Consider the following 26,533-nt stretch of genomic DNA (forward strand, 5'->3'; position numbering starts at 1 on the left):
TTCAAAAAAATGTTACTAGCTGTAGTATCTGATCAGATAATTATCAGTGACATGTAAACAAGAGACTTGAAAAAAAAAAGCTTCACTCCCAGAGAACAGCAGTGGGTAATCTCTGTTTTTTTTCCCCCCCTAACAAGCTCACATTTTTCAAGCTATGAATCACTGTTTTACAGAAAAGACGGGACTAAAATTAGATTTAAATGGTGCAACTTGGATGCAACTTAGACTGCAAAGTTGTGTTGGAGTTTGTCTTTGGTTAAACAAGCCGAATAGTCTACAGCCCACAGGCTCTGTGTGGCTGCAGTTGCTCACATTGGCATGCTAACATGCTCACAAAGATGGTGTCAACATGCTGATTCCCAGCAGGTATAATGTTTACCATGTAACATTTGCTAATTAGCACTAAGTGCAGCTGAGGCTGATGGGAATGTCATTAGTTTTGCAGCTGCTTCTAAACCAAAGTATTGGACAAACGAAACTCAGGGATTACGAATGTTTATGCTGAGGGAGGCATGAATGTCTACACCAAATTTCATGCCAATCTTTTCAATAATTGCAGAGACATTTAATTCAAAACCGCAAATGTTAACCTCATCCTCTGCAGATGATGGATGTGAAAATTCATGGCAATCCATCAAATACTCTGTCAGACCGACAGATGCTGCCATCCTTAAAAACCATGGATTACGTTTGTGTCGTCATGCAGGATATTCAAGATCGTTTCAGTGTCATTATGAGCACACATTTCATCTTTGACCTGCAACAGATAGCACAAAAGATGCACCCTAAAGACTATCACAACCAAAGGAGCCTCTTCACACAATTCTTATTGTTATTACATGATTCATTATTTTCTATTTTGTAACGTTATTGACAGGATTAACTCCTAAACTGCTTCTCTATTTGAGGGATATTTAACCATTCCTTGCATCTGGATGATTCTAACTCTAGCACCATCCTTCTCGCAAATTCAAAGTCTTAAAGTGAGTTCTGACATGGTACCAACATGTGCTGCTGTCCTCTTGAACTACAGAGAAGCCTCTTTGTTAGCAGTGTACCCTCGCTCCTCTTTTCTTCCCCCCTGTCTTGTCTCCTGTGCTCTGTCCTTCAGGTGTGGCCATGATGTGACAGACAGCTGCCAGCGGTGGCCTGGTTTCACACCTTGGCTGTCCCCCCCCTCCCCACCCTCCACAGACAGCAGCCTGGGAAACCACAGGCCACCAGGCTGGCGCCAGCCTGTACGGCTTAGAGCAGGGCAGCCGGCCCAATCAATACCTCTGCATTTCCTGTCCATTTGCTCAGGTCTCTTCATTAATAATTACTGCTTGGCGGAGCTTCAATGCGCTTGCTGGCCGGGCCAAGGGGAGAGGCTGTGTGACCTTTCCCCGCCCCTGGGTTGACTTGGATCACATACACAGGCATATAGACAGACATAATAAGGCAACATAGGTGACATTGCTCCTGACTCGTGCCATTTCCCCCTCTGTAGCGAGAGTATCATGCCAAACTCATTAAAAAAAAATAATTGTATTTGCAACTGTGATTATCAGCAGAGGTACATACTTGGCAGAACATGACTTTGAGACATTTTTACAACTGGTTTGGAGCTGCTCTTTGATTTGGCAAACACAAGTACATCCAGCAGCTATGATTTCAGCATCATCTGAGGTGTGCAGTAATGAGCAGGGTGAATCGATTCTAAAAAAAAAAATTAAATAAATAAATTACATTTTCTTAGAATAAGTGCTGCTTAGTGCATCATTTGCCGTTCATGGTACATTTTCCAGGTGACAATAACAATTCTTCAAAACATCTTAAATTACGTTCTGCCTGGTATGTGCCTTTGCTGATAAGCAAGGTAACAATAAAGTGCCAGGTTTTAAAATGCAGCTTGGTGTGATATTTTCTCCACACAGGAGAGGAAGGGTATGTATCACAGGCAACATAACGTCAGACATGATGCTGAAGTAATGTGTTTTTATTTCCTTTCTTTATTTTTTTTAATGATGACCATTTATGGATATAACCATTGCATTTCTGATGCACACTGTCATCCACAACAGAGCACAACACTTCATCCAGACATGAGCCAGCACCCGGCTCAAATGAAGTTCATTTGTCTCTAAAGTGTCGTCCTGTTGCCTGTGCAGACAAAGACACTCCAGGCTGCACGTTTAGAAACAGCACTGAGTGTGTGTGTGTGTATGTATGTGTCCAGGTCAAAATTTGGTGATGGCGGAGGCGATGTTCTCCAAGGCGGATCGAGCCTCGGAGGAGGGGAAAGCCTGGATGGCCTCCAGAGCCTTGTTGCCATGGTAACAGCATAAGTCCACCGCTGAGCTCATGCCTTTCCCTGACTTAACTGCTGCCAAAAGCTGTTGAAGGATGAAAACACACATTACTTTGTCATGTTTGTGTCACTCCTGTTACTATCCAGCTGTCAACACAACAAACTGTTAAGAGCCAGAGAAAGTTAGCTCACTCTTTGATTGTACAGGGATAAAGCATTTATTTTAATGACAGGAAACCCATTGTATAACACAATTGTGTATGTATTTGCACACTGCCCCTGGTGCCACTGGAGGCAGCTCAACACGTTTAAGTACGGGGTAAAAAATTCAGACTAATCACTGTGAGTTATGTAAAAAAAAAAAAATTTTTAAACGGCAATGAGAAGGGAAATGCCCTGAATTCTATGTCTCTGCAGGTTCTACTCATGTGCTGAATTTGTGAAGGGTTTCCATTCCAATATGGTTTTTACTATTATATTATGTTTAAAAGGATACTGAATCTCAATAGGACTACTTCATTCATTTGAAGACAGTCTGTGCATCTGTGCAAACAGCCCAGGACTTATGCACACAACATATACAATTCATGTATTTGAGTTTACAGACAGTGTGAATTTTGGCGACCCCATCTGCCTTTCTGCTGGTGTGTTGGGACATCTTTTTGCTGTGGGCGTTTTACCTCATAAATTCTGGAGGTGGAAAGCCCCGTAGGCCTTCCGTCTTTAAAAAAAAAAAAAAAAAAAAAAGCTGCAGGTGACGAACTCGGCATCACCCTGGCTGCTTGCTTAATTTAGAAACAATACTTTTTCACATTCATTTCACACTATCTTGTCTGCCAACCTTATTTTGTTCTGTATTAATTTCATGTTCCCTCATGTCTTAATATCCCACACTCTCCATCATTTGCATGTTAGGTAACCTCATAAGTTTGTCACACTGTTCTTCTCCTGCTTCCCTTCACACAGCACATCCTTTCTTATGCTTTCTGATCTCATCAGTATTCTGCTGCTGTACTCAAAGTGTAACATATTTCAATAAAAAAATAAATAATTTAAAATAATTTGTAGAAAACAGAAATGCTACTTCACAGAGTTGTGTGTCTTTCTCTTAGGAACATCTATAGAAACACAACACTAACATGGTAAATGTGAATTAACCAGCTCACTGCTGCTGTTAACACTCGTCACTTTGATGCTCAGTAAACATGCAAACTCTTGAGCCAACCTAGCCTGTTAGCCGGTCTGGTAGGTAGCATGTGCGGCCTCTGCCAAAAGCAGAGGTGAGACATTATGTCTGTGCACTGTTTATCTATAGCAGCAGCTGCTTTCTTTTTCAGAATTACTCTGCCATTTCTGTGTTTTTAAAGGATTTAATTCTAATTTATTTATCACCAAACACTCAAATTTAAATTTGTGATTGGTCATAATGTCTCGCTGCGTGGGTGAAGCTGCTGGAGGACAGTGGCTGACCTCAGGAAAAAGTGTGACTTCTTTCACGTGGTCAGATTTTCTAACATTAGACTGAATGCAAAGCAGTACAGAGGAGGAGGTCTTGTAAACTCTTATGGTTATTTATCAGTTAATAAAGATGTTAATGAGATGAAAGCACGTGTTAAATCATGTGGATGCCAGAAATGTGCACAAAGTTCCGCTTCTCATTATGCATTCCTATCTTTGTGCTGAATCAAAGCAAAGTTTTACGCTCGAGGCCCCAAGGTCTTTCTTTTTCCTCCCCAAAATTTCATCCCTCCCTCTGTCCTGCTCTCAGCTTTCCTCCTCGTGTCCCCTCTTCTCTCCCTCCCTTCAAACTTCTCCCCGCGTCCCCTTTTCGGCAGGTCTGCTGAAGGAGATTCTCTCACAATGCCACTGTCTCAGAGCCTCAGTGTCTCCTCCACAAATAGGCCTCGGTAACTAATCCTTCCTGCTCTGGTTTCAGACGGGACCAGATAACCCCCCCTCCAACACCATCAGACCCCTCCTCTGTAGCTTCAGTCTCTTCTTGCACCCCTATCGGTCCCCTTCTTCCCTCACACATTGACTTTGGAAAGCTCGTTTCTCAACTTTGATATAGGTTACAGTGAAAAGACATCCTGTTTCTCTTTGATGCCTCTGTCAGGTGCAGTGCCACTGAGTAAACAGGTGAAAACACTGAAATACAACAAAGAGAAACATAACACAATGTAACACAAGGGGAACAGAGGCTGCTGCAAGGAATAAGAGCACAGTATCTGTGTAACACTGTGAATTAAAGAGTTTATAGCTCACTGAGGCAGATCCTATATAGAGAAATTCATAAAGCTGTGGCCTCACCTTTGAGTAATCCAGCTGGTTTCTCAGTGTTTTTGCCTTGTTAAGAAAAGAAAAGAAAAGAAAAGAGAGAGTGATTATCAGCTAAATTACCCAAATCTCCACGGTTACCTGAATATCATGCTCAACAAAATTTAAAAAGGTGAAGTTTGATGAAATGAAAAACTTTTGAAGAAAAGCTTTAAAACCTCTGTACATAATCTTTATTTGACAAAAGCTCAGCTTATCCGAAATAAATCTAGATCCCCTCCAGCTACTTTGATCCTCACATGCGTACAATGTGTTAATTACTCAAATCCTATAACAGGCATTTTCAGTGTAAGGAGACTGTAGTAAATATTTACACTGCTGTTCTCTTTACCTGCCTATCAGTGTGTTGTCTAATCCTAATTAACTGGAAAAATCCCAAAACCTCATTCTCATACCAGATGACTGAAACATGTCATGTTTCATTAAAGAGAAAGTCAAGTTTACCATAAGAAGAAAATCTATTAATTGTAGGAAAACCTTTAGTGGTTTTATTATTTTAGTTTTTAAATGTGTTGTTGTGGCCTGTTGGTGATTTAAGAAAGAGATTTATTTTTTTTTAAATTATTAAAAAGTATTCTTATTCTACTTCACCTCTAAGCAGACTGTTATGACTTCATCTAGCACATCCGTTAATTTCATGTACGTAGCATAACCTGGATTCCTAGTGACTGACTGACATTTAAAAAAACTAAATAAATCTGGCTGCTGCAGTGGCGTCATGCACCGTGCGTCCTGTACCTGCTGCAGCTGCTGCTGCCATCTCTCCTGGCCGACCATCTGACGGTGGAAAACTACAGGGGCGGCGCTCAAACTGAACGACGCTGGCTCTCCCACACTGCTCTTCAAAAACGGCTGCAGGTCAGAGTTCAGCTACAGAAGGGAGAGAACATTTGTCAATGGGGCGTCAAATCAGGCTGAGATTGTAATTTCTAACTTCCTGGCACCAATTAAACCAAGCCAGTTGTGAAAACGGCGGCGCCTACATCGTGCCTACCTACACTCTGAGTGACCCTGTTAATGAGCGGCGTGGTGAACAGTGTGCTGAAAGACACGGCAGGCCTGATGAGGATGGTTCTCCTTCAAAGACCTCATTTCTGCTTCCTCCCATGCTGAGATTCCCTGTAGCCACTGAGGCCTGCAGACAGGCAGCTACAGGGAGCCGCAGCAGGAGAGGACGTACTAATACAGCACTGTGAGTGGGATCATTATGAATGACTTTTAGACTAGCACCAATAAAATACTGCTGAAAACATGTGAACCTTGAAAAATGTTTAATTTAATCTGCATTAACATTACGTACTAATGGCATTTTAGCTTTGTGCTAATCAGCCTTTTGTCCTGATTTCACATTTTTACACTTTATATTTGTCTCTAATGTGAGAATAATAAGACATTTAGGATAAAAGGCAGGTTAGAATCAAAAAACTGCTTCATCTACAAAGGAACGACTATATTTCAAAAATCTTTTGGGCAAATATATCACCCTGTCCTCTTTCAAAATGATTTTTATATCATATAAGCTTGTGGTGTGAAGCCCTCCATCAAAAGACAAACTAATATTGTTAAACTAAAATAAGTCCAATTACCCAGCGATGCAAAAGAGGAAAGGAAGTTCAGACACTGCTGTTTCCTGTAGATCAGTGGAGCATGCAGCCAATCAGCAGCCTGTCAGATTTACTCCTTTGCTCTGATTTAACTTGATCAGTTAAAAAACAAAAAAGTAAAATAGAGAAACAGTATGGTGGTTCAGGACAAATACTATATTAAAGCCCCTGAAAACTTGGTTTCAAATCTTAAGTATTTCTGTGTAAGTTTAAATATTCATGATGATGATTCAGGAAGCTTAAGTGACTGAGAGCGGAAATATTTTATAATAACAAAGAATCAAAATGACGATGTGAACACATTGTGGCAGTGTGAAATGGGTCGATCATAGTGATGGACCTACCTAGGTGATGAATAATCACCTGAATCTGCAGCTCCCCTCGGCTTTATAGAGCTTTATAGTGACTTTTAGCTCATTATTTAGCTGACCAGCTGCAACCTTACTGTTTTGGTTCATTGTCGCTGCTCTCACAGCATCGTTTATGGCCGCAGCAGGCAGCTGTTTTCAGAGAAACAGCCTCTAAAACCCCACTATACACTACCCGCTAAGCACCAAACAGCAGACAGACACAGTTAAGATGCCATTATGCTTCCTCATCATACCTTTCCAGCATCGAACGAGGAGGGGCCCTTACTGAAATGGTCTGACTGTAACTTTCCAAAAACTGACAACCCGACATTCGCACGCACTCACTCTGTGATTGGGCAGCTGTGCAGAGCTGTGGAGACAGGCTTTGAATTTCTCTCTCTCGCAGCCATTTTTTAATTTATGATGCAATTATTTGTGGCAGTTTTCATGTGTACAACTGAGTGTAATCCTATGGAAGTCTTCCTGGAGAGACTGTCAGAAAATGTGAGCTGATATCTCCATTTTTAATTATTTATTGCTTTAATTATTAATATTGTGCCCACTTGTGTAACACTAAAAATCTCAGCTAATTTGTGTCATCAGAACAGTGAAAGGGTGGTTTAATCAAACATCCTCACAACCGCTATTAAACTTTGATGTAAACGTTGCTAAACTCTGATTGGCAACGTTTGCCCAATTGATCCCGCCCACTCCAAACGAGTGAGACAAGCAAGGAAATAAACAGAAATATAGACATTTCTCATGTAAAATAACAAAAACTTCCAAACTTAGACAGAAAAAACTGTGTTCTTGTAGAACTCCATCACTCACAGTGAGAAGCTAATTGAGAAAACAGGTTTCCAGGGCCTTTAAACCCAGACATTCAACAGTGATTATCTCAGAGAATAGCCCACTGTTGTGGCACTTGACCCCTACTGATTGATCCTCCAAAAACCACCTTCGCTGATATTTGGTGCCTGGTGGGTGGGACACTCAGATCAGACTTACCTTGTGGCCTAGTGATAGGTGCTTGCCATACTTGTAGGCCAGTCTCTGGGACTCACTGTCGTGTTGGGCCAGCTCCATCGCAGCTTGACAGCTCTTGGCTAGCAGCGCCCCGTGGGACAGGAACGCCTGCTCCTCCCAAGTCGCCACGTTGACGCCATCGGTGAGACTATTCTCCTAAAGAGCAAATAGTGGCAGAGACACCGCAGGCCTGAGCTCTCACTGCTTCTACTGTACGACTTCAAAGTTCCCACAGAGCACCCCACAACCTCTCAATCAAAACAAACCCTCCTCCTCTGTGATTTTATTTTTCAGTATGTAATTGGATGTGCACCAGAGAGTAACAGCAATTTAACACAGTATTCCCCACAAGTGCTCCAGTTATTTGGAACAGAGGGAAGCTGGGAGAGAGACGCACAAGCAGGACAGGAAAAACACTCTTATAGCTGTGCAAACACTTTGAATATTATTTTATGTCCAGCATTAAGTTCAACATAAAATGTTACGAACACTGCAGGTATAACAAAGTTAAATAGACCATCTCTGGACTAATGTAGGTACTGCTGGAATTGGGTGCAAGTCTAGATGATAGACAAAACACTCTCCTGAAAAATGAATTACTGTAGAACCTAAAGCTATGCCAAATTAAGGGAAACTCTTGCTCACCTGGCAGCACTGTGGTCAATTTGAATTCAGAAAGACACTCATCTTGATTCATTATTTATCAGAATATCTTTTGTTCCTTTTTCTCATTAATAATCAGAAACTCGGGTCCAAGTCAGAACCATTCACAAAGCTGTATTTAACTCCTGTGATGTTCACAGCTGGAGCCAACTTCCTGATCTAAAAAACACCAAAACTTCAGCAACTCTGAAACTTTGTTTTTCTGTAGCTTTCAAATTAATTCCACAACACTTATTCCTATACTTATTCCCTTCACTTCTTAAAGGATAAATCCCACAAAAAGTCAATATGTCAACAATGGCTTTTAGCTCCAAGTCCATTTGTTCCCACTGAAGATGTAAATCCTTAAAAACTGGTTACAAATATATAATGTCATTCCTGAAAGAACTTCAGGAATTTCCTAAAAAAGCAGGGCACTGTAGCTTTAAGCAAATGTTACTCTAACAGGAGGAAATAGCATATTTGTTGGGGACTATTTTCAGAGGCGGATTAATCCACATTTGGTCCATTAGTGTGTGTTACCAGCAGCAGGAAAGTGGGATTTAGTCCAAATAAAAGTATGTGTGATAACTGTGATGAAGGAACATGGCACCCACTGCTACAGTAGTTCACTGACAGAGTGGTTTTTCTCTGTACTTTTAAAATACTGAGGGGACGCTGAGGCCTCGGTAGCGCTGCTTTAGGTGTGTTTTTTGGTCTGTGTCAGACTCATCTTCGCAAACGTCTCCTGATTTTATCTGTGCAAAGCATTTTAGGACCCGCGTATCACTGCAGCAGCTGTTGATGCAGACTTGGCTCAGACTAAAGTCCATGTTTGTGCATCTGTGATTTTGGTTCAGTATCTCTTGTAATCATTCTGACTTTTTTGTTGTAAAATTTAAAGAGTTACTTGTCAAAGGAGATCAGGATTATGACTATAATAAAAACGGTTGGAGAACAGTAACCTTTTTATTTGGGGTACATTATTTTTGGGCTTGTGTGCAAAAACGGTGGTGTCTGGTAACAGGTTAATAGCTTTTGGGTAACAATGAAGCTCTATGGCACAGAGGGATAAGCTACATCAGGCTTTGGATGCATAGACTTGTTAGATGGATCCATTCATTGTTGGCTTTGGTCTTTTCAGCAAAAATATTCAATATCACCAGTCTTTTCTACATTTCTGTGTTTTGAATTTATCTTGCAATTCCTTTATGTATATGTATCAGTATGTAAAGCATTCAGAACTGCCCCTATGTCTTAAATGGCCAGCCAATCATATTCTTTTATTGTATTCCAGTGTGCTCCAACAAAGGTCTTTTTTCTGGTTTTTTTTTTTTTTTAATTATGTAATTGATGTAATAAATGACATCCTCTTATCCTCTTATCTGTTTTTGTCAATCTGTCAACCTGCATCAAAGTAGATTTATAAAGGGAGAACACATACTTTACCTCAGTATTGTTGGAATTCTCATAGTAGATTCCTTGAACTAAATCACCGATGGCACTTGAGATCAGTTCAACAACCTGTTAAATATGGAAAAAGAGAGAGGAAAAAAAAGCATCACACATCTGGGCTAAAATTTAAATCTGGACCTCAGAGTCACACATTTACACGCCATCCTCTGTTAAACTGAAAAAAGGGACAAAACTAAACAATATATCATTAATAACCCAAAAGCGGTGCCACATGCCTCATTTCTATGAAGCAGGACACAAGTAGACAAACTTTCAGCCAAGTGAATATCCAGTGTTGATCACATGTTGAACCAAAAACTTCAAGTGTGATTTACTCAGCAGTCAACATGTCCATCAACAGCCTCCTGACCTTGTGCTGAAGCGACCTTGGGGGCAGTGAATCGCTAACGTGTTCCCTCATTATATATCACTCTGGCTAACACCACTGATTAAAATGTAAATGTAAATGAGGTCGATCAAAACCGACACGCTACCCAGTTCATCCGTGACATTCGTAATTTAAAAAAAAGCACAATTTCCCCTGATTGAAGCATGAGTAAACAGCGATCGCATCCGAACAGCTGGTTTGGTGAATAAATCTGAGGTGAGACGAGGACTGGAAACCAGACGAACTGCTGCAAATTCAGCTGCTCATTATCGGGCCATAGGGGAGCTCCTGTTGATTTCATGACGCAGGTCCATACTTTGTATTCAGAGAGAAGTCCAGCTGAGAGGGCAAGATCAGGTGTCTGTCCGGTCTGAGGAGGTGAAATGGAGCTAAAAGGCAGATGGTGAAATGAAATAAGGTGTCCAGAGAGCAGAGGGGCTAATGAGGTTTAGGAGTGATGATCTGACTTCAGGGCCTTCTTGCTTCTCCTTTTCTTCTAACTGATAAATTATTTAATGATTTATTTCACTTTGGACATTTGTATGTGGAAAATTAGTATATTCATCTGTTGATACTTACAGCTTTTCCACAAGGTGGGAGAAGTGGCACAGTAATAGAAGAAATGGGAAAGGGAGAAATGGGCTTCGAGTCTTTAAGCACAATCACTATTATGTGATCAGGCCATTGACTCTGTGTAGTAAGTTAATAAATATAAAAATGCTGCTTTTTGGAAACTGAGTTCAGAGAATATTTAACTTTCTACCTTGAACAGTATTTAAAAGGCAGTTACAAGTTACGATGTGGAGGCCTGAGTTTTGTTTTAGACTGCAGTTGCCCATTTCCTCTTACAGGGGGCATGCATGACTACATTTTTGGTTACAGAGACACAACCGGCCCCTCGTCAACCACCAGATGAGAGGCTGCCTCTTCTCAAATCTTTATTTAAAGTCTTGATTTAATGAATGAGCGAAAATCTGGAGCTGATCCCTCCGTCCTACGTTCACACGCCGAACAGCCTGGGCTGAGGAGTCAAGGCCACGCCTGTACAGTTCAGATGAATGAGGTTAAATTTAGAGCTCCTTCAGCTCATCCCAGACATCCTTGGTTCATCAGAAAAGTCTGGTGACGCTGGCTGCTCCGTCAGCCTCGCAGTGCCCTTTGGGTAACTGAATCCACCGGGGGAAAATATTGAGGAAACCCGAGCTTCGCCCACAGACCTGGAAGGACAATGTGCCTACAGTATTACCAGATGTGGTGTCTCTGCCTGGCCTGCCTTGGGAAGTGGGGGCCAGTGGGGGTCTTTTTTTGGAAAGTATCAGATAAGCTCCCCCCCTGCCTCCCCCATACTCCATTCCCAAATCCAGCCAGATCGTGTTTTGCCGACAGGTCTGCGAGGGGGAAGAAACCGGAGCTCCACGGTGAGATTACTTTACAGTTTATACAAGTAGCAGCATAGGTTTCCTCTCAAGGCCACGACACATAATCTCCATCGCTCTCACTGCTTTAAAAGAAAAAAAAAAGGCTGGTTTATGAGAAAAACTTCGAAAGCAAGAAAGAAAAGAGAGACAATCTACTGTTTAGCAGAATGTCAGTTTACAATATCAGAATCAAGCTGCACTGTTTCACATACTTTGAAGCTGTTACAGCACTATAAATAACAGACAATTAGCAGATTTTAATGAGTGAAAATGAAATCTTTTACAGCCTTTATTGTCTTTGCCTAGGGCTAATTCTGAGTTAATATATATTTGTATGGCCTTTTTTTTAATTCAAAGAAGCTGAACCAGGTTGGATGCAGTTTTTAAAGGGGAACTCCAGTGATTTTACACATATAGTTGTACACAGCACACGGAGTATATTTCAGCCCGAGAAACAACACTATAAAGGTCTTCTGTGGCTCTGGAGGAGCTATGAAAAAATATTTATTGAAAAAAAATTTGTCTCTTCAGTTTCTGCACTGAGACGTGACTTTAAGTGACAGGGAATGCCCATGCCGACACCCTTTTCGGCTCACTTTTTATCACTTGCCTCATTGTCTAATGACCGAGCTTTCTACAAAGTGTGACTGAATGTATTCAAAAGAATTTTCCTGCAAACGGGACTGATGTAACCATCAACTCCACTGAAATTAACTTGGAAAAGTAATCATGAAAAAAAAGAAAGTCATCAACTCAAGGTCCACTAATTTGCTCTGGAGCTTTTGACCATATCACTCTGTGCCTTTATCAACAGATGGAGTTTTTTTGGAAGTCATGGAGCTGTAGGTGTTCTCAGCTCCTCTGTGATGGGCACTTCCTGTTAGCTTTGCTAACAAAGCTGATGTTATACAGTTGAAAGCTCCTAAACAAGTGAATAAATGGACCTCAAGTCAAGGTTGTTCTGTCAACTGCTATTTCAGAGCTTCAGACACTGTTGTGTTTGCCATCATATGAACATTTTATAAAATCATATTTCCAAGGTCTTAATGTTTCTTGAAGTAAAATCACATTCACATATTGTTTCACTGTTTTCCCATCTGCACCAAAGAAAAAATAACTGTAGCATAAATTACTGTTACTGTAGCATTACTGAGGTTCAATTACAAATCACAGCCAAAAGTCAACATGGGCTCAGAGTTAAAAGGTGAAGTGAACAGGGTTTTGATAACCTATAATCCTACCAGTTTACATACTTTGGTCAAAACAAATTTCATTCCAGTAATGTTAGCTATGCATAATGGATTTGTCAGTACTGTTAACAATGATCTAATTTACCACCTGCTCATACCAGTGAAGAGGGCTTTAAAAAAAAACACAGCTGAATATGAGCATCAGTGCAGACTGTGGTTTGCCCTCTCTTCATTTTGTTTTGCTAACCTTTTCAAACATGAGTGACTGCTGAATATCAGATGTCTATCTCCTTATTACCCTTAAAAACGTCCACTCTGGGGACGTTTCCTGTGGTTGCCTCAGATTACATTCATACCTCTAATAAATAGCATTGCAGATTTGTGTGAAAAAAAAACAAAAAACAAGACTAATAGTTTCGAGCATTGCTGTGCAGTAATTTGGTACCACCTGAGTTTGAATGGCATTGTTTTCACCTTGAAAAAGAACCAAACCAGAGGAACAGATGCTCCAAAACTTGATTCAGCCAATGCCAACTTGCTTGGCGTGAATGCATAGTTAATGTTATTAAATCATAATTAGCTCAAGTCATCAGCAGATCTGCCATCATTTCATTCTCAGCGTGGTTTTTCTCCATCTTCCAGGGAAACAACAGTATCACTTCCATTACTGTAATTTGTAGCTTAGCCACAGAGTGACAATTATCTCTCATGGTACTGTTGCAGTAACAAATCCTACTGAAAGCCAATTAGCACTGTAAAGGAAATGCCACACCTTTAGAACTATCTTTAATTTATAAAGGACATGTTGGATCCTATAACTCCTGCTATGTTTCTTACACAGGACGCACCATGGGTGCCACTTACATCACATATTTGGGAGGGCATCTCCTGGCTGCCATAGGGCAGACATAAACCCAGACTGTGTGCGCTGAATAAGAAGCAGCAGGGAAGGCGATAAGGGCTGGTCCAGCTGATGGCACATTTGGGGGGGGGGCGGTTATTTTGATCCACTTAGGCAACCGCATTTTAACAGAACAGCGTGGTGACAGCATCTGTCAGCAAGGGGTTACCGGGCTACGTAGTAGATATGATCTGTGGTGCACTTACAAGACCACCACACCCCACACACGTCCAAAACTGAAAACTCAATAAGAAGGATTCCCATGGTGTACATGTCAATGGTGTCGCCTGACCACATTATCCAACGCACGAAACAGACTGTACGCCATCAAACGAAGGAGCCCGTGTGTAACTGACTGAGGGACCTGATATGAGATTTTGTGGCTTATACTCATACAAATACTGCAGTAAACACCCAGTGTATGACAGGAGTGGTGTGTTTTTATTACCAGTTTGAAGCAAACTAAGGAAGAACTGGGTAGTGGGTTAGTTAGCCGTAATTTTCACCATGAATGAAGATACAAAGCAAAGAGCGCCACCTCCAGTAACTCCAGCTAACACAACCCTAGAAGATGGCTTCCCCACTTTTAATCCCACCTCTGATTGGTCAGTTGTTTCTTTAATCAGTAACAATCAGTCATTGATGGGCATAAAACCAGACCTCTTCGAATTGCTGTGCAAATCTAAGATGTTTGATGGTGATTCAGAGGTCTGGAATCATGACAATCATGTTAATCATCCTGCCACCCCTCAGATTTATCCTGCAGCCCCCTTTGGGGTCCTGACCACCAGGCTGGGAATCAATAGGATACACTCTATTACTGAAAAGGGGCGTTTGGGATGTGAAGAGCACATCTAATGCACACTTAACATTAGTAATTCAGACAAAATAAAAACATGAGGATATTTCAGATTATAACTCCGCTGTCGTCTGCACCGCAGGTATTGCGCTGTGGATACAAGAAGGTAAAAAAAACTCTCAAAATCCATAATATTTCATACTCTCCAGGATCAGTATATATTCACAGCAGTAGTGGGATGTTGAGTTTGGATGTGGTGTAAGCGAGAGAAAAGATGTAGTGATGAAGAGCAACACTGATATGTGAGGCTGTGAGGGCCGCTGGGAGCCCATATTAAGACAGCAGTGTTTCTCATTAATATCACTGATGTCAGGTCAGATATTTCTCGGGAGTAGAGTGCGTTAGTGACAGACAGTGTACCTTAGTGTTATTCAGCTGGGCCAGTCCGGTACAAGCGTTTGCTAGCAGGAAGTCGCCGCTCAGGACAGCCATCTTATTCCCAAACTGCATGTCCTTCAGCGGGCCGTCTGAAACCGTCCACTCCTTCAGATTGACTATCCCACGATGCACCAGGAACGCGGTGTGGATCAACTCTGTGATTTCTGCCAGATTCCTCTGGCTATGAAAGAGAAAAAAAATAAACAAAAGGATAAATTTTTAAATCACAGCTTTTTTTGTCTACAGCTTTTAGGAAAGGCGTCACTGAGGCTTGACAGTTAGAGAGCTTTTTGACAGAAACCTTTTCATTGTCTTTATGCTGGTGATATCTGCAGGTTTGCCAAGTTTGAAAACTCATTCACGGCATCATATGCAGGTGTGTTGACCAAAAAGGATTCGATCAGAACAAAGGATTTATGTGTTTTCGTTTCGTCTGTCAAGCAAAAAGTAAAAACATCTATTTAGTCAACAAAAGTACAATATTCAAATGCTGGGTTCTTGTTTTTCATTTGACTAAAATATACAACACTGCTCCAAACAAAGACTGTTGGCATCATCACAGTTGAAAACGCTATCTGAAACATTTACGGCCTAGACAACTTAAAGAAGAAATTACTGTGTATTTAAAAAAAAAAAAAGAGATTTCTCCATAGCAATTTTGCTTCAAAACCTTCCAAGTCAAAATCAGCACACTGGAGGGCAGAAACCAGCAGATATGTCAGGCATTTTGCCACACAGCGTGTCAGGGGTTGTGTTAAAAAAAGAAATTAAACTTATCATTAGCAAATAACAGCCATTCTTGATTATGAGAGAAAAGACATAAAAGTGGTCTTTGAATAGAGCCTTTCAGAGCAGCCTTAGGGAGGATATAATCAAATGTTGATTCAGTCATTGGTGGGGGATAATTAGGCCCCTCTCCATATGGAAGGAGCTCGCCACGCTGCGACAGGAGGGATCCATCCAGACAGGGTTGGGTGCGCTGATAGCCACTTACAACCTTCTTTCAGCCACTATGAGAACCTGATGAGCCGGTTGTCTGCCTTGCGCTCCAACCCCTCGCTATACACACACTCACACATTCACACACACGTATCATGTAGCCAGGTAATTGCTGTGTTCGACGTCGGCGTGGAAAAGATGTGATTAAAATTCAATAATGTCATCTATGTCGCCTCTCAATCACATTCATTGTCTGGTTGGTTTCTGTGCTTGGTGACGCAGAGCAACAACACCGTCACCCCGAATGAGAGTTAATAAGTTCGGGGTTTAAATAAGAGGAAATTAACAGGTTGACAGTCGCGTGTTCTCAAGGTGCATCGGAGTGATGGCTCCGCTCGACGGGTTTCAAGAGGAGAACTCATTGTTACAACACGGGGAGATGATAAAAAGCCATGGCTGATTTTGGGTCATAAAATAACATATAACAAAATTTACTCCAAGTCCAAGGCCTTACAGTGACCGAGCCAAAAACAGCACAACGTGACTGAGATAAATATACATCTACTCATTGTTCATATCAAGACTCCACTGTGATGATCTATCAAGGTGAATATCACTGTTGCTTAAAGTCTCATAAGTCAAACAGGAGCATTTACTTCATGATCAGCTTCTATGTAATATCCAATAAATGTTTAATAGAGCTCGTCTCACTGTGCTCACTGACACTGGGGTAAAAGCAGCTTTGATGTGCAGATATAATCCCTGATATACAATAGTTAAAGATAAATACATATACATCAATTATGTCCTTCAGGCTGAGATATTGAACAAAACAGTGAAAAATCTTTCAGCATCTCCAGTGTACAGATTTGTTTCTTTCCTTAGTTTTACATCATTGAAAATGAACATGTTTGTGTTTTGAACTGTTGCTTGGGAAAAACAAACCATCTGATGACGTCATATTGCACTGTGGAAACTTGTGATTGTGTGATTTTTTCAGTATTTATTGATATTTCATAGACAAAATAATTATCAAGAATAATTGTACGTTGCAGCTTTACATAAATGCTTGTTTAAGCATAAAGATAGAGCCTAATCTAAGCTGAGGGTAGATTGATATATAATTACAGACAATAGCCTTGAGACATTTAGATACGATCTGATGGAGTTTCTTCACTGACCACAGTCTCTAAATGTCACTTTATTATTTTTTATTTCAGAGTAGGACTGAAAAGTATAGATACCAACCTTTATCCACTAGCCCTCTGCTGTATCCACCAAATTAAATAAAAGACAAATCAAGATCCCGATTTGTCAAGGTAAAAGAATGTGATAATGTAAAAACTGTATAAAAATCAAACAATACCATAATGCAGTCTTGGTTATTGATCTGAAACCCCACAATGGCCTTATTCAACCAGAGAGATTAAAAGGAATAAATAGTTAGAATTTAATAGGTTTGGCTTCAGTGTCCTTTTAGTGTCCCATGATGGTCAAGATGTGTAAGACACCCACCTTGACAGGAATAAACTAATATGAGGATATAACACACAACCCTTGGATTTACTTTTAAATCATGAATTAAAAGTACTGAACAACTGCACAAAGTACCAGCCTCCAAAACCCCAAATCAATCGACCCCCGTGTGCACACACTTCCCAAAGCTGTGCCTCTAATGTAGTACTCCCGATCAGCAGCAGTGGAGCTTGGGGAGGAAAAAGGGGGACAAGGGGGCCGGTGTATAAATAGCTTTGGTGCCCAGTTGCATAGCAACCGATGCCATCTTGCTGAGGTGTAACGCCCCTCACCACGCCCCTTGTCCTGACTGTTCTGTTCCATTTTCCTCCCTCTGCAGTCTGCCTCGCCATCAAATACAGCCTTGCAGATCTGAGTGCGTCCCTGTGTGTGCTTTAAAGAGGTGGCCTGTCCATCAGACGGCCTGCGTGATGGTGATGTGTTCGGTGCCATGGCTTTCATTTGTCACAAGAAATTAAGAGGTGTGGTGGGCACAAGTTGGACTATCTGCGAGTGTCTGTGTTTCTATCTATCTATCTATCTATCTATCTATCTATCTATCTATCTATCTATCTATCTATCTATCTATCATGGCGGTGCTTTCGTGAATCATCAGTGTCAGGCAGCAGAGTGGGAAATGTTTTACAAATGCTGCCTGTCAGGAGGGAGGAGACCATCCCCCGGAGGTTTCAATCACCCCCCAAACCCGCCCCACCCCGTCTCCCTCCATCCTTCCATCTCACCATCAGCAGAGGTGCTAATGAGCCCAGGAGAGGTGGGGGGAGTGCCAGGGGGGGAGAGAGAGAGAGCAAGATAGTGCAAATGAGGTGATCAAGTCATGCTGTGTGTGTGTGTGTGTGTGTGTTTAGGTTTTGGACTATCCATCACACATGAGTGAGGGAATGCTGCATGTTGGATTCAGTGATCCAGCGTCACTGCGATGTGAGCGGCAGGTCGTGACATGAGGTGAGTGTGCAGTAACTCGTCCTGTTGTGAGACACAACCTGCCGACACGTCTCGACCTCACAGCTTGAACAGAACCAACAGAACAAGACTCAAGCGCTTCCATGACGCCTGGTTTATCCCAATTAGTTCTAATATTAGGATGTTTCTGCACAGACACGGCTCCACTACACACATGTGCCTTGTGCCAGTTAGCAGTAAGAAAGAAGCCTTTCAGGCACCCAGCGCACAGCCACGCCAAACACAGCAGTCACTTCTGGAAACCACTTGGCACACACCCACATCCCTGTTCTGAGCTGCATGCTGGTAGTCGATGTGTGCGAGGCAGCCAGAGAGGAACCTGAGGCTGCTACCTGAAGCATTTAACAGCAGCACATTAATGCCACATTTAACACGTTACATTTAGATATACATATTTGAAGCAATCAATCAACATTGTAGTTTGTCACTGAAATTTCACACAGCAAATTTCTTTAATTCATGTTAAACATTTCTGAAGAGTCTGCACCCACACTAGCTGCTCTGTGAGGCTGTGATGCTCATTGCAAAGAACCCTATACTGTTAGATGGATAAAAACTGAGAGCCACAATTTGTTCTTTGAATTTGATCTTTAGAGGTCCTGGTAAAGTAAATTTGCCAGAGAGCAGTGTCAGACGAGAAAAGAGTCATCGCACGCTCATCATTGTTCAGGTCCTGTGCTCCTGCTGTGAAATATGTATTCACAGATATATATTTTTTAAATCTGAAAATACAGTATTTGGTTTTTAATGATGAATCTCGGTTTTCGCATGAGAGGTGAATTTATTTATTTATCATCTCTAATAAGTTCAGCATGTTAGCATGTCAGCATCTACAAACATTTAACTAATTAGCACTGAACAAAAAGTACAGCTGAAGCTGATGGGAATGACTTTAGTTTTACAGGTATTTGGTTATAAACCAAAGTACTGAAAAATCTAAATTCTGACCTGATAATCACACTATATAAAAAGTCAGGGAATCACTGATGTCATTAGGGTTCATCCTCTGGGGAACATGAACGTCTTTAGTTTTTTTGGGGGGGGGCATTTCTCAGTCTAATACGTTTTCTTATTACACAGTTGTTTGGCAATCTGAATACACACCAGCAACTGGGGGGTGGTCACAAAGGGAGCTGATGAAAGGACTTTTTGAAAGAGTTTTCCAATTAGCCACAATCTCAATATAACCCAATAAAATTAAAATCCCACCTTGTAACTGTGGCTGTATTGCCCCCATACTCCATCATACATCACAGGATGATGTAGTGCATCATTTACAGGAATTGATATGGACAATAACCACAAAGGACAAGATAGAATTACCTGACACAAGGATTTTATTTCACTATTTATCCTTCAGCAGCCATGTAACAGGGACAAAAGTGGCATCACCTTTCTTGGTCTGCTTGCCAGGCACATTTATGGCTCTACAATGCATTGATACACATGTTTTACTGCCCACTGTTTGCTCCAAAGCAGCACATACATGAGAATCTGTGGAAGGCAGAAAGATTGCCTGCTAATGTGTGGTTACAGATATGAACTATTATCTGTGGATTTGAATTACCAGCTTGGGTTTAATTTAACCAAAGAAGTCGCTTGGTGTAAACCAGCTGCGGTATGATAAGGGCATAATTCCTAAGATGACACTCTATGACTGTGATTAAAGTTGGAAGACACCATTTAACATTTAAGAAAATCCTCAAGGGCATAATGACTTTTATACAATGTTTTGCCGATTAGCTCCCTGGTTACCACAAAAGCAATAGCAACCAATTACATTTTTCACAGTTAGCCATGCTTCAGGGAATTTCCTGCATAGGAGGAAGATTCATCAGTGCATCCTGCTGTTCTCACTGATGATACTTTGATGGATCTTTAATGATGATCTTACCAATAATAAGCAATGATTTAGTACAATTATAAAGTCCCTCACTTGTCCTGTAATTCAACCTAATGAAAATGGATTGGGGGTTCAGTTTGCCTGAGCCCCCAACCCAGGATCAGTTATTTCAGGTGATTTACCTGGGATAGATGCCGCTGACCATGTCCTGAGCCAGGAGGTCAGATGCTGTGTGGCTCGGCCCCGCGGCTTTCGAGATGAGCAGGACAATCACGCCCCTCATCTGAAGGTTGTTCCTGTTGTCGTAGACAAACCCTCTGCAAGGAAACAACATGAGAAGACAAAAGATCAATTAGACATTTATCAAAAGCTTGGAATTGGAATTTCTCTGACACAGACACCAAGTATTTATGTTTTTTTAGTTTGTAACAACACACAGTACAGTATAGAGTCCCACTTTTTCAGAACAGCAAAGGATTTTTAATATGGGGCCACACGTAGCATTTCTGTTTCCAGAATCTTTCCCTAGACCCTGCTGTCTTCTGTCTTCTTATTTAGGTAGAGTATAATGGATTTATCAGATCTATTTTGCTAGAAATAGCTGCTCGCTATGGCTGAAAACCAGGCCACTATGAGAACTGTGAGACTGAACCAAAAAATTACATTGAGGGATGTACAACCAAAAGAATGAGCTGAATGACACTAAAATGCTCTGCAGAGCTGAGAGAAGCTACACGTCACTACGAACACGTCTCCTTCACATAACACACACTCATTTAACATATTGTTAATATTGCACAGGATAATTTCAAAAACCTTTGTGAGCTATGAAAGGGCCTACACACTATTTGCTGTAGAGTGGCAGCTTAGTCTTGTACACTGATTGATTGACCAGTTCCATTCTGTTGAATGAAGATCTGCATCAATAATGACACAAAACAACACAAAATTGTCCTGGAAATAGTAGTTACAAAATCTGAATGGATTGTTAAGCTTAGAATATATTGTACAGAATAAAAAATAAATAAATAACAGGAATATAATTGATCAGTTTTGCTGCAGGACTGTATTTTTTCCTTTGGGTTTTTTTTTTTTTTTTGGGCAGCAGGTCTCCCGCCCCCTAGCCAACAACCTTTTGACACATTCACAGAAACACACACAAAGACACACAGTGCGCAGTGGTAGCTGCCTGCATGGTGGGCAGATTAAATATCTTTTTACTCTCTCTGGGGAGCGGTTAGACAGAGCACCTCTAATCCTGTCCCTATGGGAGCCCCTTGTGCCATGAATCACGCTCTCGTTAGGGGCTCCGAGGCAGACAAGCGGCCACGCCCCCCTCCGCTCGATGCCCAGACACCGGTCTCACCACCCCACCACCAACCCCAAGCCCCCACTTCCACCCCCACCTTCTCTGACCCACCCCTGCACCACAGGGGGAGGTAGAGGAACCCGAGACAGAGTGGATGTGAGAGATAGAGCATGAAGAGAGGGAGGGGACAGAGAGAGATGGAGGGAAGAGAGGCCAGACAGAAATGCGAGAAAAGATGACAGAAGAAATACGTGAGTGATTCACACTGTTCTGGAGCTGAAAGGGAGAATATGCACATGCCCTGAAGCTTTGTTCCTTCCCAAAAAAACCCCAAAAACCTATCACATAAAACACTTCATGATACGTTCCAAAAGATTTAGGATGCAGCTGGCATTATGTAGCTAGTGAGATGTATTTATGGTCACTCAAAATTTTTACTCATTTGGAAAATAGTGGCCATTCTGGCACACTGATGAACACAGCAGCATGGCCTGCTGAACAGAAAACGGCTATAGAGCAAAAATTATGAAGCTGCTCTCCTCTTGGGGAGTCCGGGTAAGCCAGTGGCCTGAGGGTGGCAGATGATTAATATTTATGTCACTATCCACACCAGCATACATCAATCAATCACAACCGCCCTCCTGCACAGGGGTGGGGCAAGGATGATGTGGAAAAAGAGAGATAGTGAGGGCTACAGAGAGGGGGAGAGGGAGCAGAAAGAGAGAAATGGGCTGCTGTCATTTTAAAGGGTTGTGAACAGGTCACCACGCCTTCAGCTCTGCAATCGCAGCGCAGGAATTCAGGAACTTTGGCAGACGTAAGCAGGGGCTGGAATTAATGTATGCAAATATATGACCTCACGTGTGTGGTGTCATATTGATCCTCTGTGTTTTTTCCTTAGAAATGAATGAATGAATGAGTGAATGAATGTGCCCAACGTGGCTGCACTTTTGTTGCAACACATTCACCTCTATGTGCAGGGCAGATACCTGGACTTTATAGATTAAGACGATGATCTGTTCAGAAAAATGACCAAAAGTTTGTTCCATTTTCCAGGATCTGATTCTCACACTTCTAAAAAGAAATTAATCGGCAGGTATTTTGATAATCGAATGACGTCACTTATTAAGCAAAAGATGCCAAAGATTTGCTGGTTCCAGCCTCTTAAATGTGAGAAACTACTGCCTTTCTTTGTCCTACATGACAGTAAACTGAATATCTTTGGGTTTTGAACTATTGGCCTGACAAAAGAAGACATCTGAAGACGTCACCATGGATCCTGGGAAACTCTACACATTATTCTTCACTGTTTTCTTACACATTAGTGACAAAGTGATTAATGTATTAATAGAGAATATAATGGGCTGATGAATCGATCATGACCCTTTGCTATGAGACAGTTGATTACAAACCATTTGTCTTGCCAAACAATAATTAATATAATACCAATTTTAACGATTTGTTTTATAGATCATAAGGGTACATACAATATTTTAAGAGATCCTAACAATTTGAATTCTGCAGTAACAACAAAGTCAGTGAAATTCATTATACTTATTTATATCCCTGTAACACTATGATTGGAAGTTTTACTGATACTGATAATAATCAAGAGGTTCTTCTAGAAGAAGAGTAATTAATATTTATTTTGAACTCTTCTGAAGACATTTCAGAAAGTTTTAGAGAGATACTTAACGGAGATAGGTTATAGTATACAGCTAAAGAATATGACACTTTATTTATTGATTTTTATATATTTATTTCGTATTTGCAGCCTGTGTCTCATTGTCAATTTTGTCATGTTTCGATATCTTTTCTTGAATAGTTATATAATTCTCCCTTTTTTAAACCTGTGAAATCTGATTGTTGTAAATTAGTTTTCTTAATGAAGCAACATTTGAATCACAATCTGATATTTAATTGCAAATATGTAACATTCAGGAAAACAACTTCAGCTTTGACCTCAAGTTTTCATGAGCTTTAAATCAAGTCATCACAGAAGGAAGAAGACACAATGTTATTGTGCAGATATGTCTTTAAATATATCTTTAAATTTCAATATTCACTCAAGTCTACACTGTAGCTGAAGCAGGCAGATTTATTGTGCATCAGTTAAAGTCTGATCTTATTAGTCACTATATTGATCAAGGTACTGAAGGTCAAAGGTGAGACAGCAAAAACAGGTGAGAAAAGGCAGGAAGCAGCAGTAGAACTGAATTCTTGTCTGAGCCCAACTCTCAAGGACTGTCCTTAAAGCAAGTAAAGTTTCTTCTCCCGGGCCGCAGTCCCCTCGCTGTAACTCCAGACTTTGGGCCAAAGTTAGCTGAGCTGCAGTTTTTGAGAATGAAAGGAAAGGAAAAACCGAAACCTAACTCCACGAGGGTCTGCCTGTCTGCTGTTGTGGATATTTTTATCTGCCGCGCGTCTAAGGCGGAGACACAGTGGGAAATACGAACCAGCCAACCCAAGCTGACAGTGAGGAGTCAGACTGTCAAGAGGTCTGCTTCCCCCCTCGCCACCCCCGCCCCCTGCTACAACACCCAAATGGATTGTCATATCAGATTTAGGTGTATAGGTTATTACACCCTTGGGCTCCTGTTTCCAACACGCCCGTCTGCATGGCGGGATTGAGTTTGAGGACTCTCTCTTCTTGTTCTCTGCGCTCGGTTCTCTGAGTCCCTGATTTCTTTTCACAAAACACAACAAGGATAAGGCAACTCCTACGATAAGGCGACTGGATAATATTCGGAAGACGGGACCTGTTTTAGCTCCTCCTTCATCAATACTCAACTGTGGCTTTGCAGTTGCATAACACATCAGCTCCTTTAGCGTTGTACAAACATACTGTAACTAAATATAACAAATATATGCCTGCTATGCCACAGTGTAGGAACTGAGTCATCTAATCATGTTGATTTATAGCCTCATAGAGGAGACTGTGACATAATCTTTTGCCCTGGTCTGCAACAACAATCAATATACAGTTTTCCTTAAATCACAACATTTACTTTACATCGACCACACTGGGAATGGCTGTACAAGTATTACAGAGCTCCATTTGCATAATCTAAGCAGAAGCTCAGGTTTGAACAGCCTGTCATGACTCTGGTTGATTTTTTTTTCCTCTGAAAGTGAAGAGTAATGAAAGAAAAATTCAATTCATGACTTTTTTTCCCCCTTACTTTAAGCAGCTTTTAGACCAAATTCAGTGCAAAAATGCTCTTGAAATTTCCCCCAAAGCACTCTCCCTGTTAGTGTGTATGTAGTCTGATTCACGTATTGTATATTATCTGTTAAACTGTTATCAGTTTTACTTTGTTTCTGTCCAGAGGGAGTCTTCCATTGCTTCCATCCATGCTTGTTGCTCTGGCACACTTTTCTTGGCTCTTGTACCTGGCAAGCTTGTTGCTTACTGAAGTAGCTACGGTTGATATCATGTGATATGTTGCTACTTCTCATCATAGCAGGTCACACAGCGCGGCTTAAAGTATTTACATGATATTCTGAGGTGTTTATGTTTATCATTCATATGGGATAGTAACTTTTTTCTTCACATCTAACAGCCAAATGTTTTCCTCTGACTTGTGTCAGACACACACAGAGTGCAGCATTGACACATCAGTTTCTGAAATAACATGAAAATGAAGATTTAGAAAGCAGCAGGCTTTACACATCCAGTGAATGTAGTGAAGAGTTAAAACAGTTTTTTTTTTTTTTTTTTTAGAAGTCTTGCACTTTCCCCTTTGAATGAAAAACACCAAATGCTTTCAAATCCCCTGACTCAGCACTGAAGTGATGCCATCAGATCAATTCAGTGAAGCTACACCTGTCTCTCACTACTGCCTCAGCTCCATGATGCTGCCGGTGCTGTCTAAGAGTTGTGTTATGCAATCATGAAGCGTGCTGACATGACAGTGTCCAGAAACATGGTTCCAAAGGTAAAATATCATAATTTATGATAGACATATACAACAATGGCTGGGTGTGAGTCTCATGAATGGCTGTGACGAAAGAAAGACGTCCACCTTGATGATAAAAAACATCCATCTGTGCAACATTCTCCTCGGCAACATGCTCCTCAGCATGTTATACACATCTAATTAAACTTGAGATGGTAATTACAAGAATATTACAATCTGATAAATCACAAAAGAGACACCAATGACTCACAAAAAACTTGTATTGATTATTCACAACTGTTGTATACCCACATGCCTACGGAGTGATGAAAGGGGATACTATGAGTGTTTCTGGAGGCGGAGTCAAGTCTGTTTGTGTGTGGGTCTTGTAAACACCAACAACCAATGAGCCAAATGATCTGCTGGGTTTTGTTTGTACTAACTAGAATTAATAATGTAATCGTCTGTGAAAATTTCTCATAAGTAAAAATGATGAGTCCATGAGAGACACAAACCGAGTGATTTAGATAATAACCTGATTCTCCTTTAAACAATCTCATTATCCCTCTTCGAAGATTTGCTGAAAGACAGATTCGTGTTATTTTACCAGATTTCTGAATGTAGTTTGGTTTGGTGTTGACTCCTCGGAGGAGAGAGCCCAGAGTAGGACCTACAGATTACAGCAGTGTCACTTCAGCAGCGTTACCTTGCAGTGCTGAGTAAAGGGTGCTGAGTCCCGACCAGCTTCCTGACGTGCATGGCAACATTACTGAGTTCATCACTGAGGAGGCAGCGCAGACTCATGAAGGAGGTTGGATATCCGACGATCTTCTCTGCATCGGAGACAACTTTACTCCAGTTTGAGGGTCCTGAACTGGAGAAGAGACTCAGCGTCCTTTGTCCTCGGCTGGACAAAGCCCTGCGGGACAGTCGTGACCATATAGTTTGAAGCATTTTTTCCTCTAACTGTAATGAGTTGTTTTCTAGTTGGAGACAGTTGCCTGAAGTGCCATTCAGGCACTTGATAACATCTTAAAACTGTATCACCGGATTCGATCGCTAACTTTGTGACATGTTCTTAAACAATGCAACATCCGTCTTATTTATTTAGAAAACAACAACTATCATTTACTATCCTAACAGACCCAACATACTGTTTGTTTGATAATGGCTAGCTATGTTTCACAACACACGACCTGACACTGC

The 26,533-nt window shown here is 41.2% G+C and overlaps 1 protein-coding gene across 1 annotated transcript; it reads right to left on the reverse strand.

The window, feature by feature from the left end:
* Window positions 1-1,946: 1,946 nt before the first annotated feature.
* On the reverse strand, window positions 1,947-26,533 carry pdss2 (prenyl (decaprenyl) diphosphate synthase, subunit 2). The gene is made up of 8 exons (XM_041061490.1): window positions 26,034-26,533; window positions 20,302-20,436; window positions 14,821-15,019; window positions 9,699-9,773; window positions 7,590-7,763; window positions 5,366-5,497; window positions 4,601-4,636; window positions 1,947-2,375 (listed from the first exon to the last, which is right to left on the reverse strand). Exons 1-8 carry the CDS (start codon window positions 26,279-26,281, stop codon window positions 2,220-2,222), a joined length of 1,155 nt encoding a protein of 384 aa, XP_040917424.1. The 5' UTR covers window positions 26,282-26,533; the 3' UTR covers window positions 1,947-2,219.

Source organism: Toxotes jaculatrix, chromosome 17 (genome assembly GCF_017976425.1).
Source record: "Toxotes jaculatrix isolate fToxJac2 chromosome 17, fToxJac2.pri, whole genome shotgun sequence".
In the NCBI taxonomy this organism is placed as follows: domain Eukaryota; kingdom Metazoa; phylum Chordata; class Actinopteri; family Toxotidae; genus Toxotes; species Toxotes jaculatrix.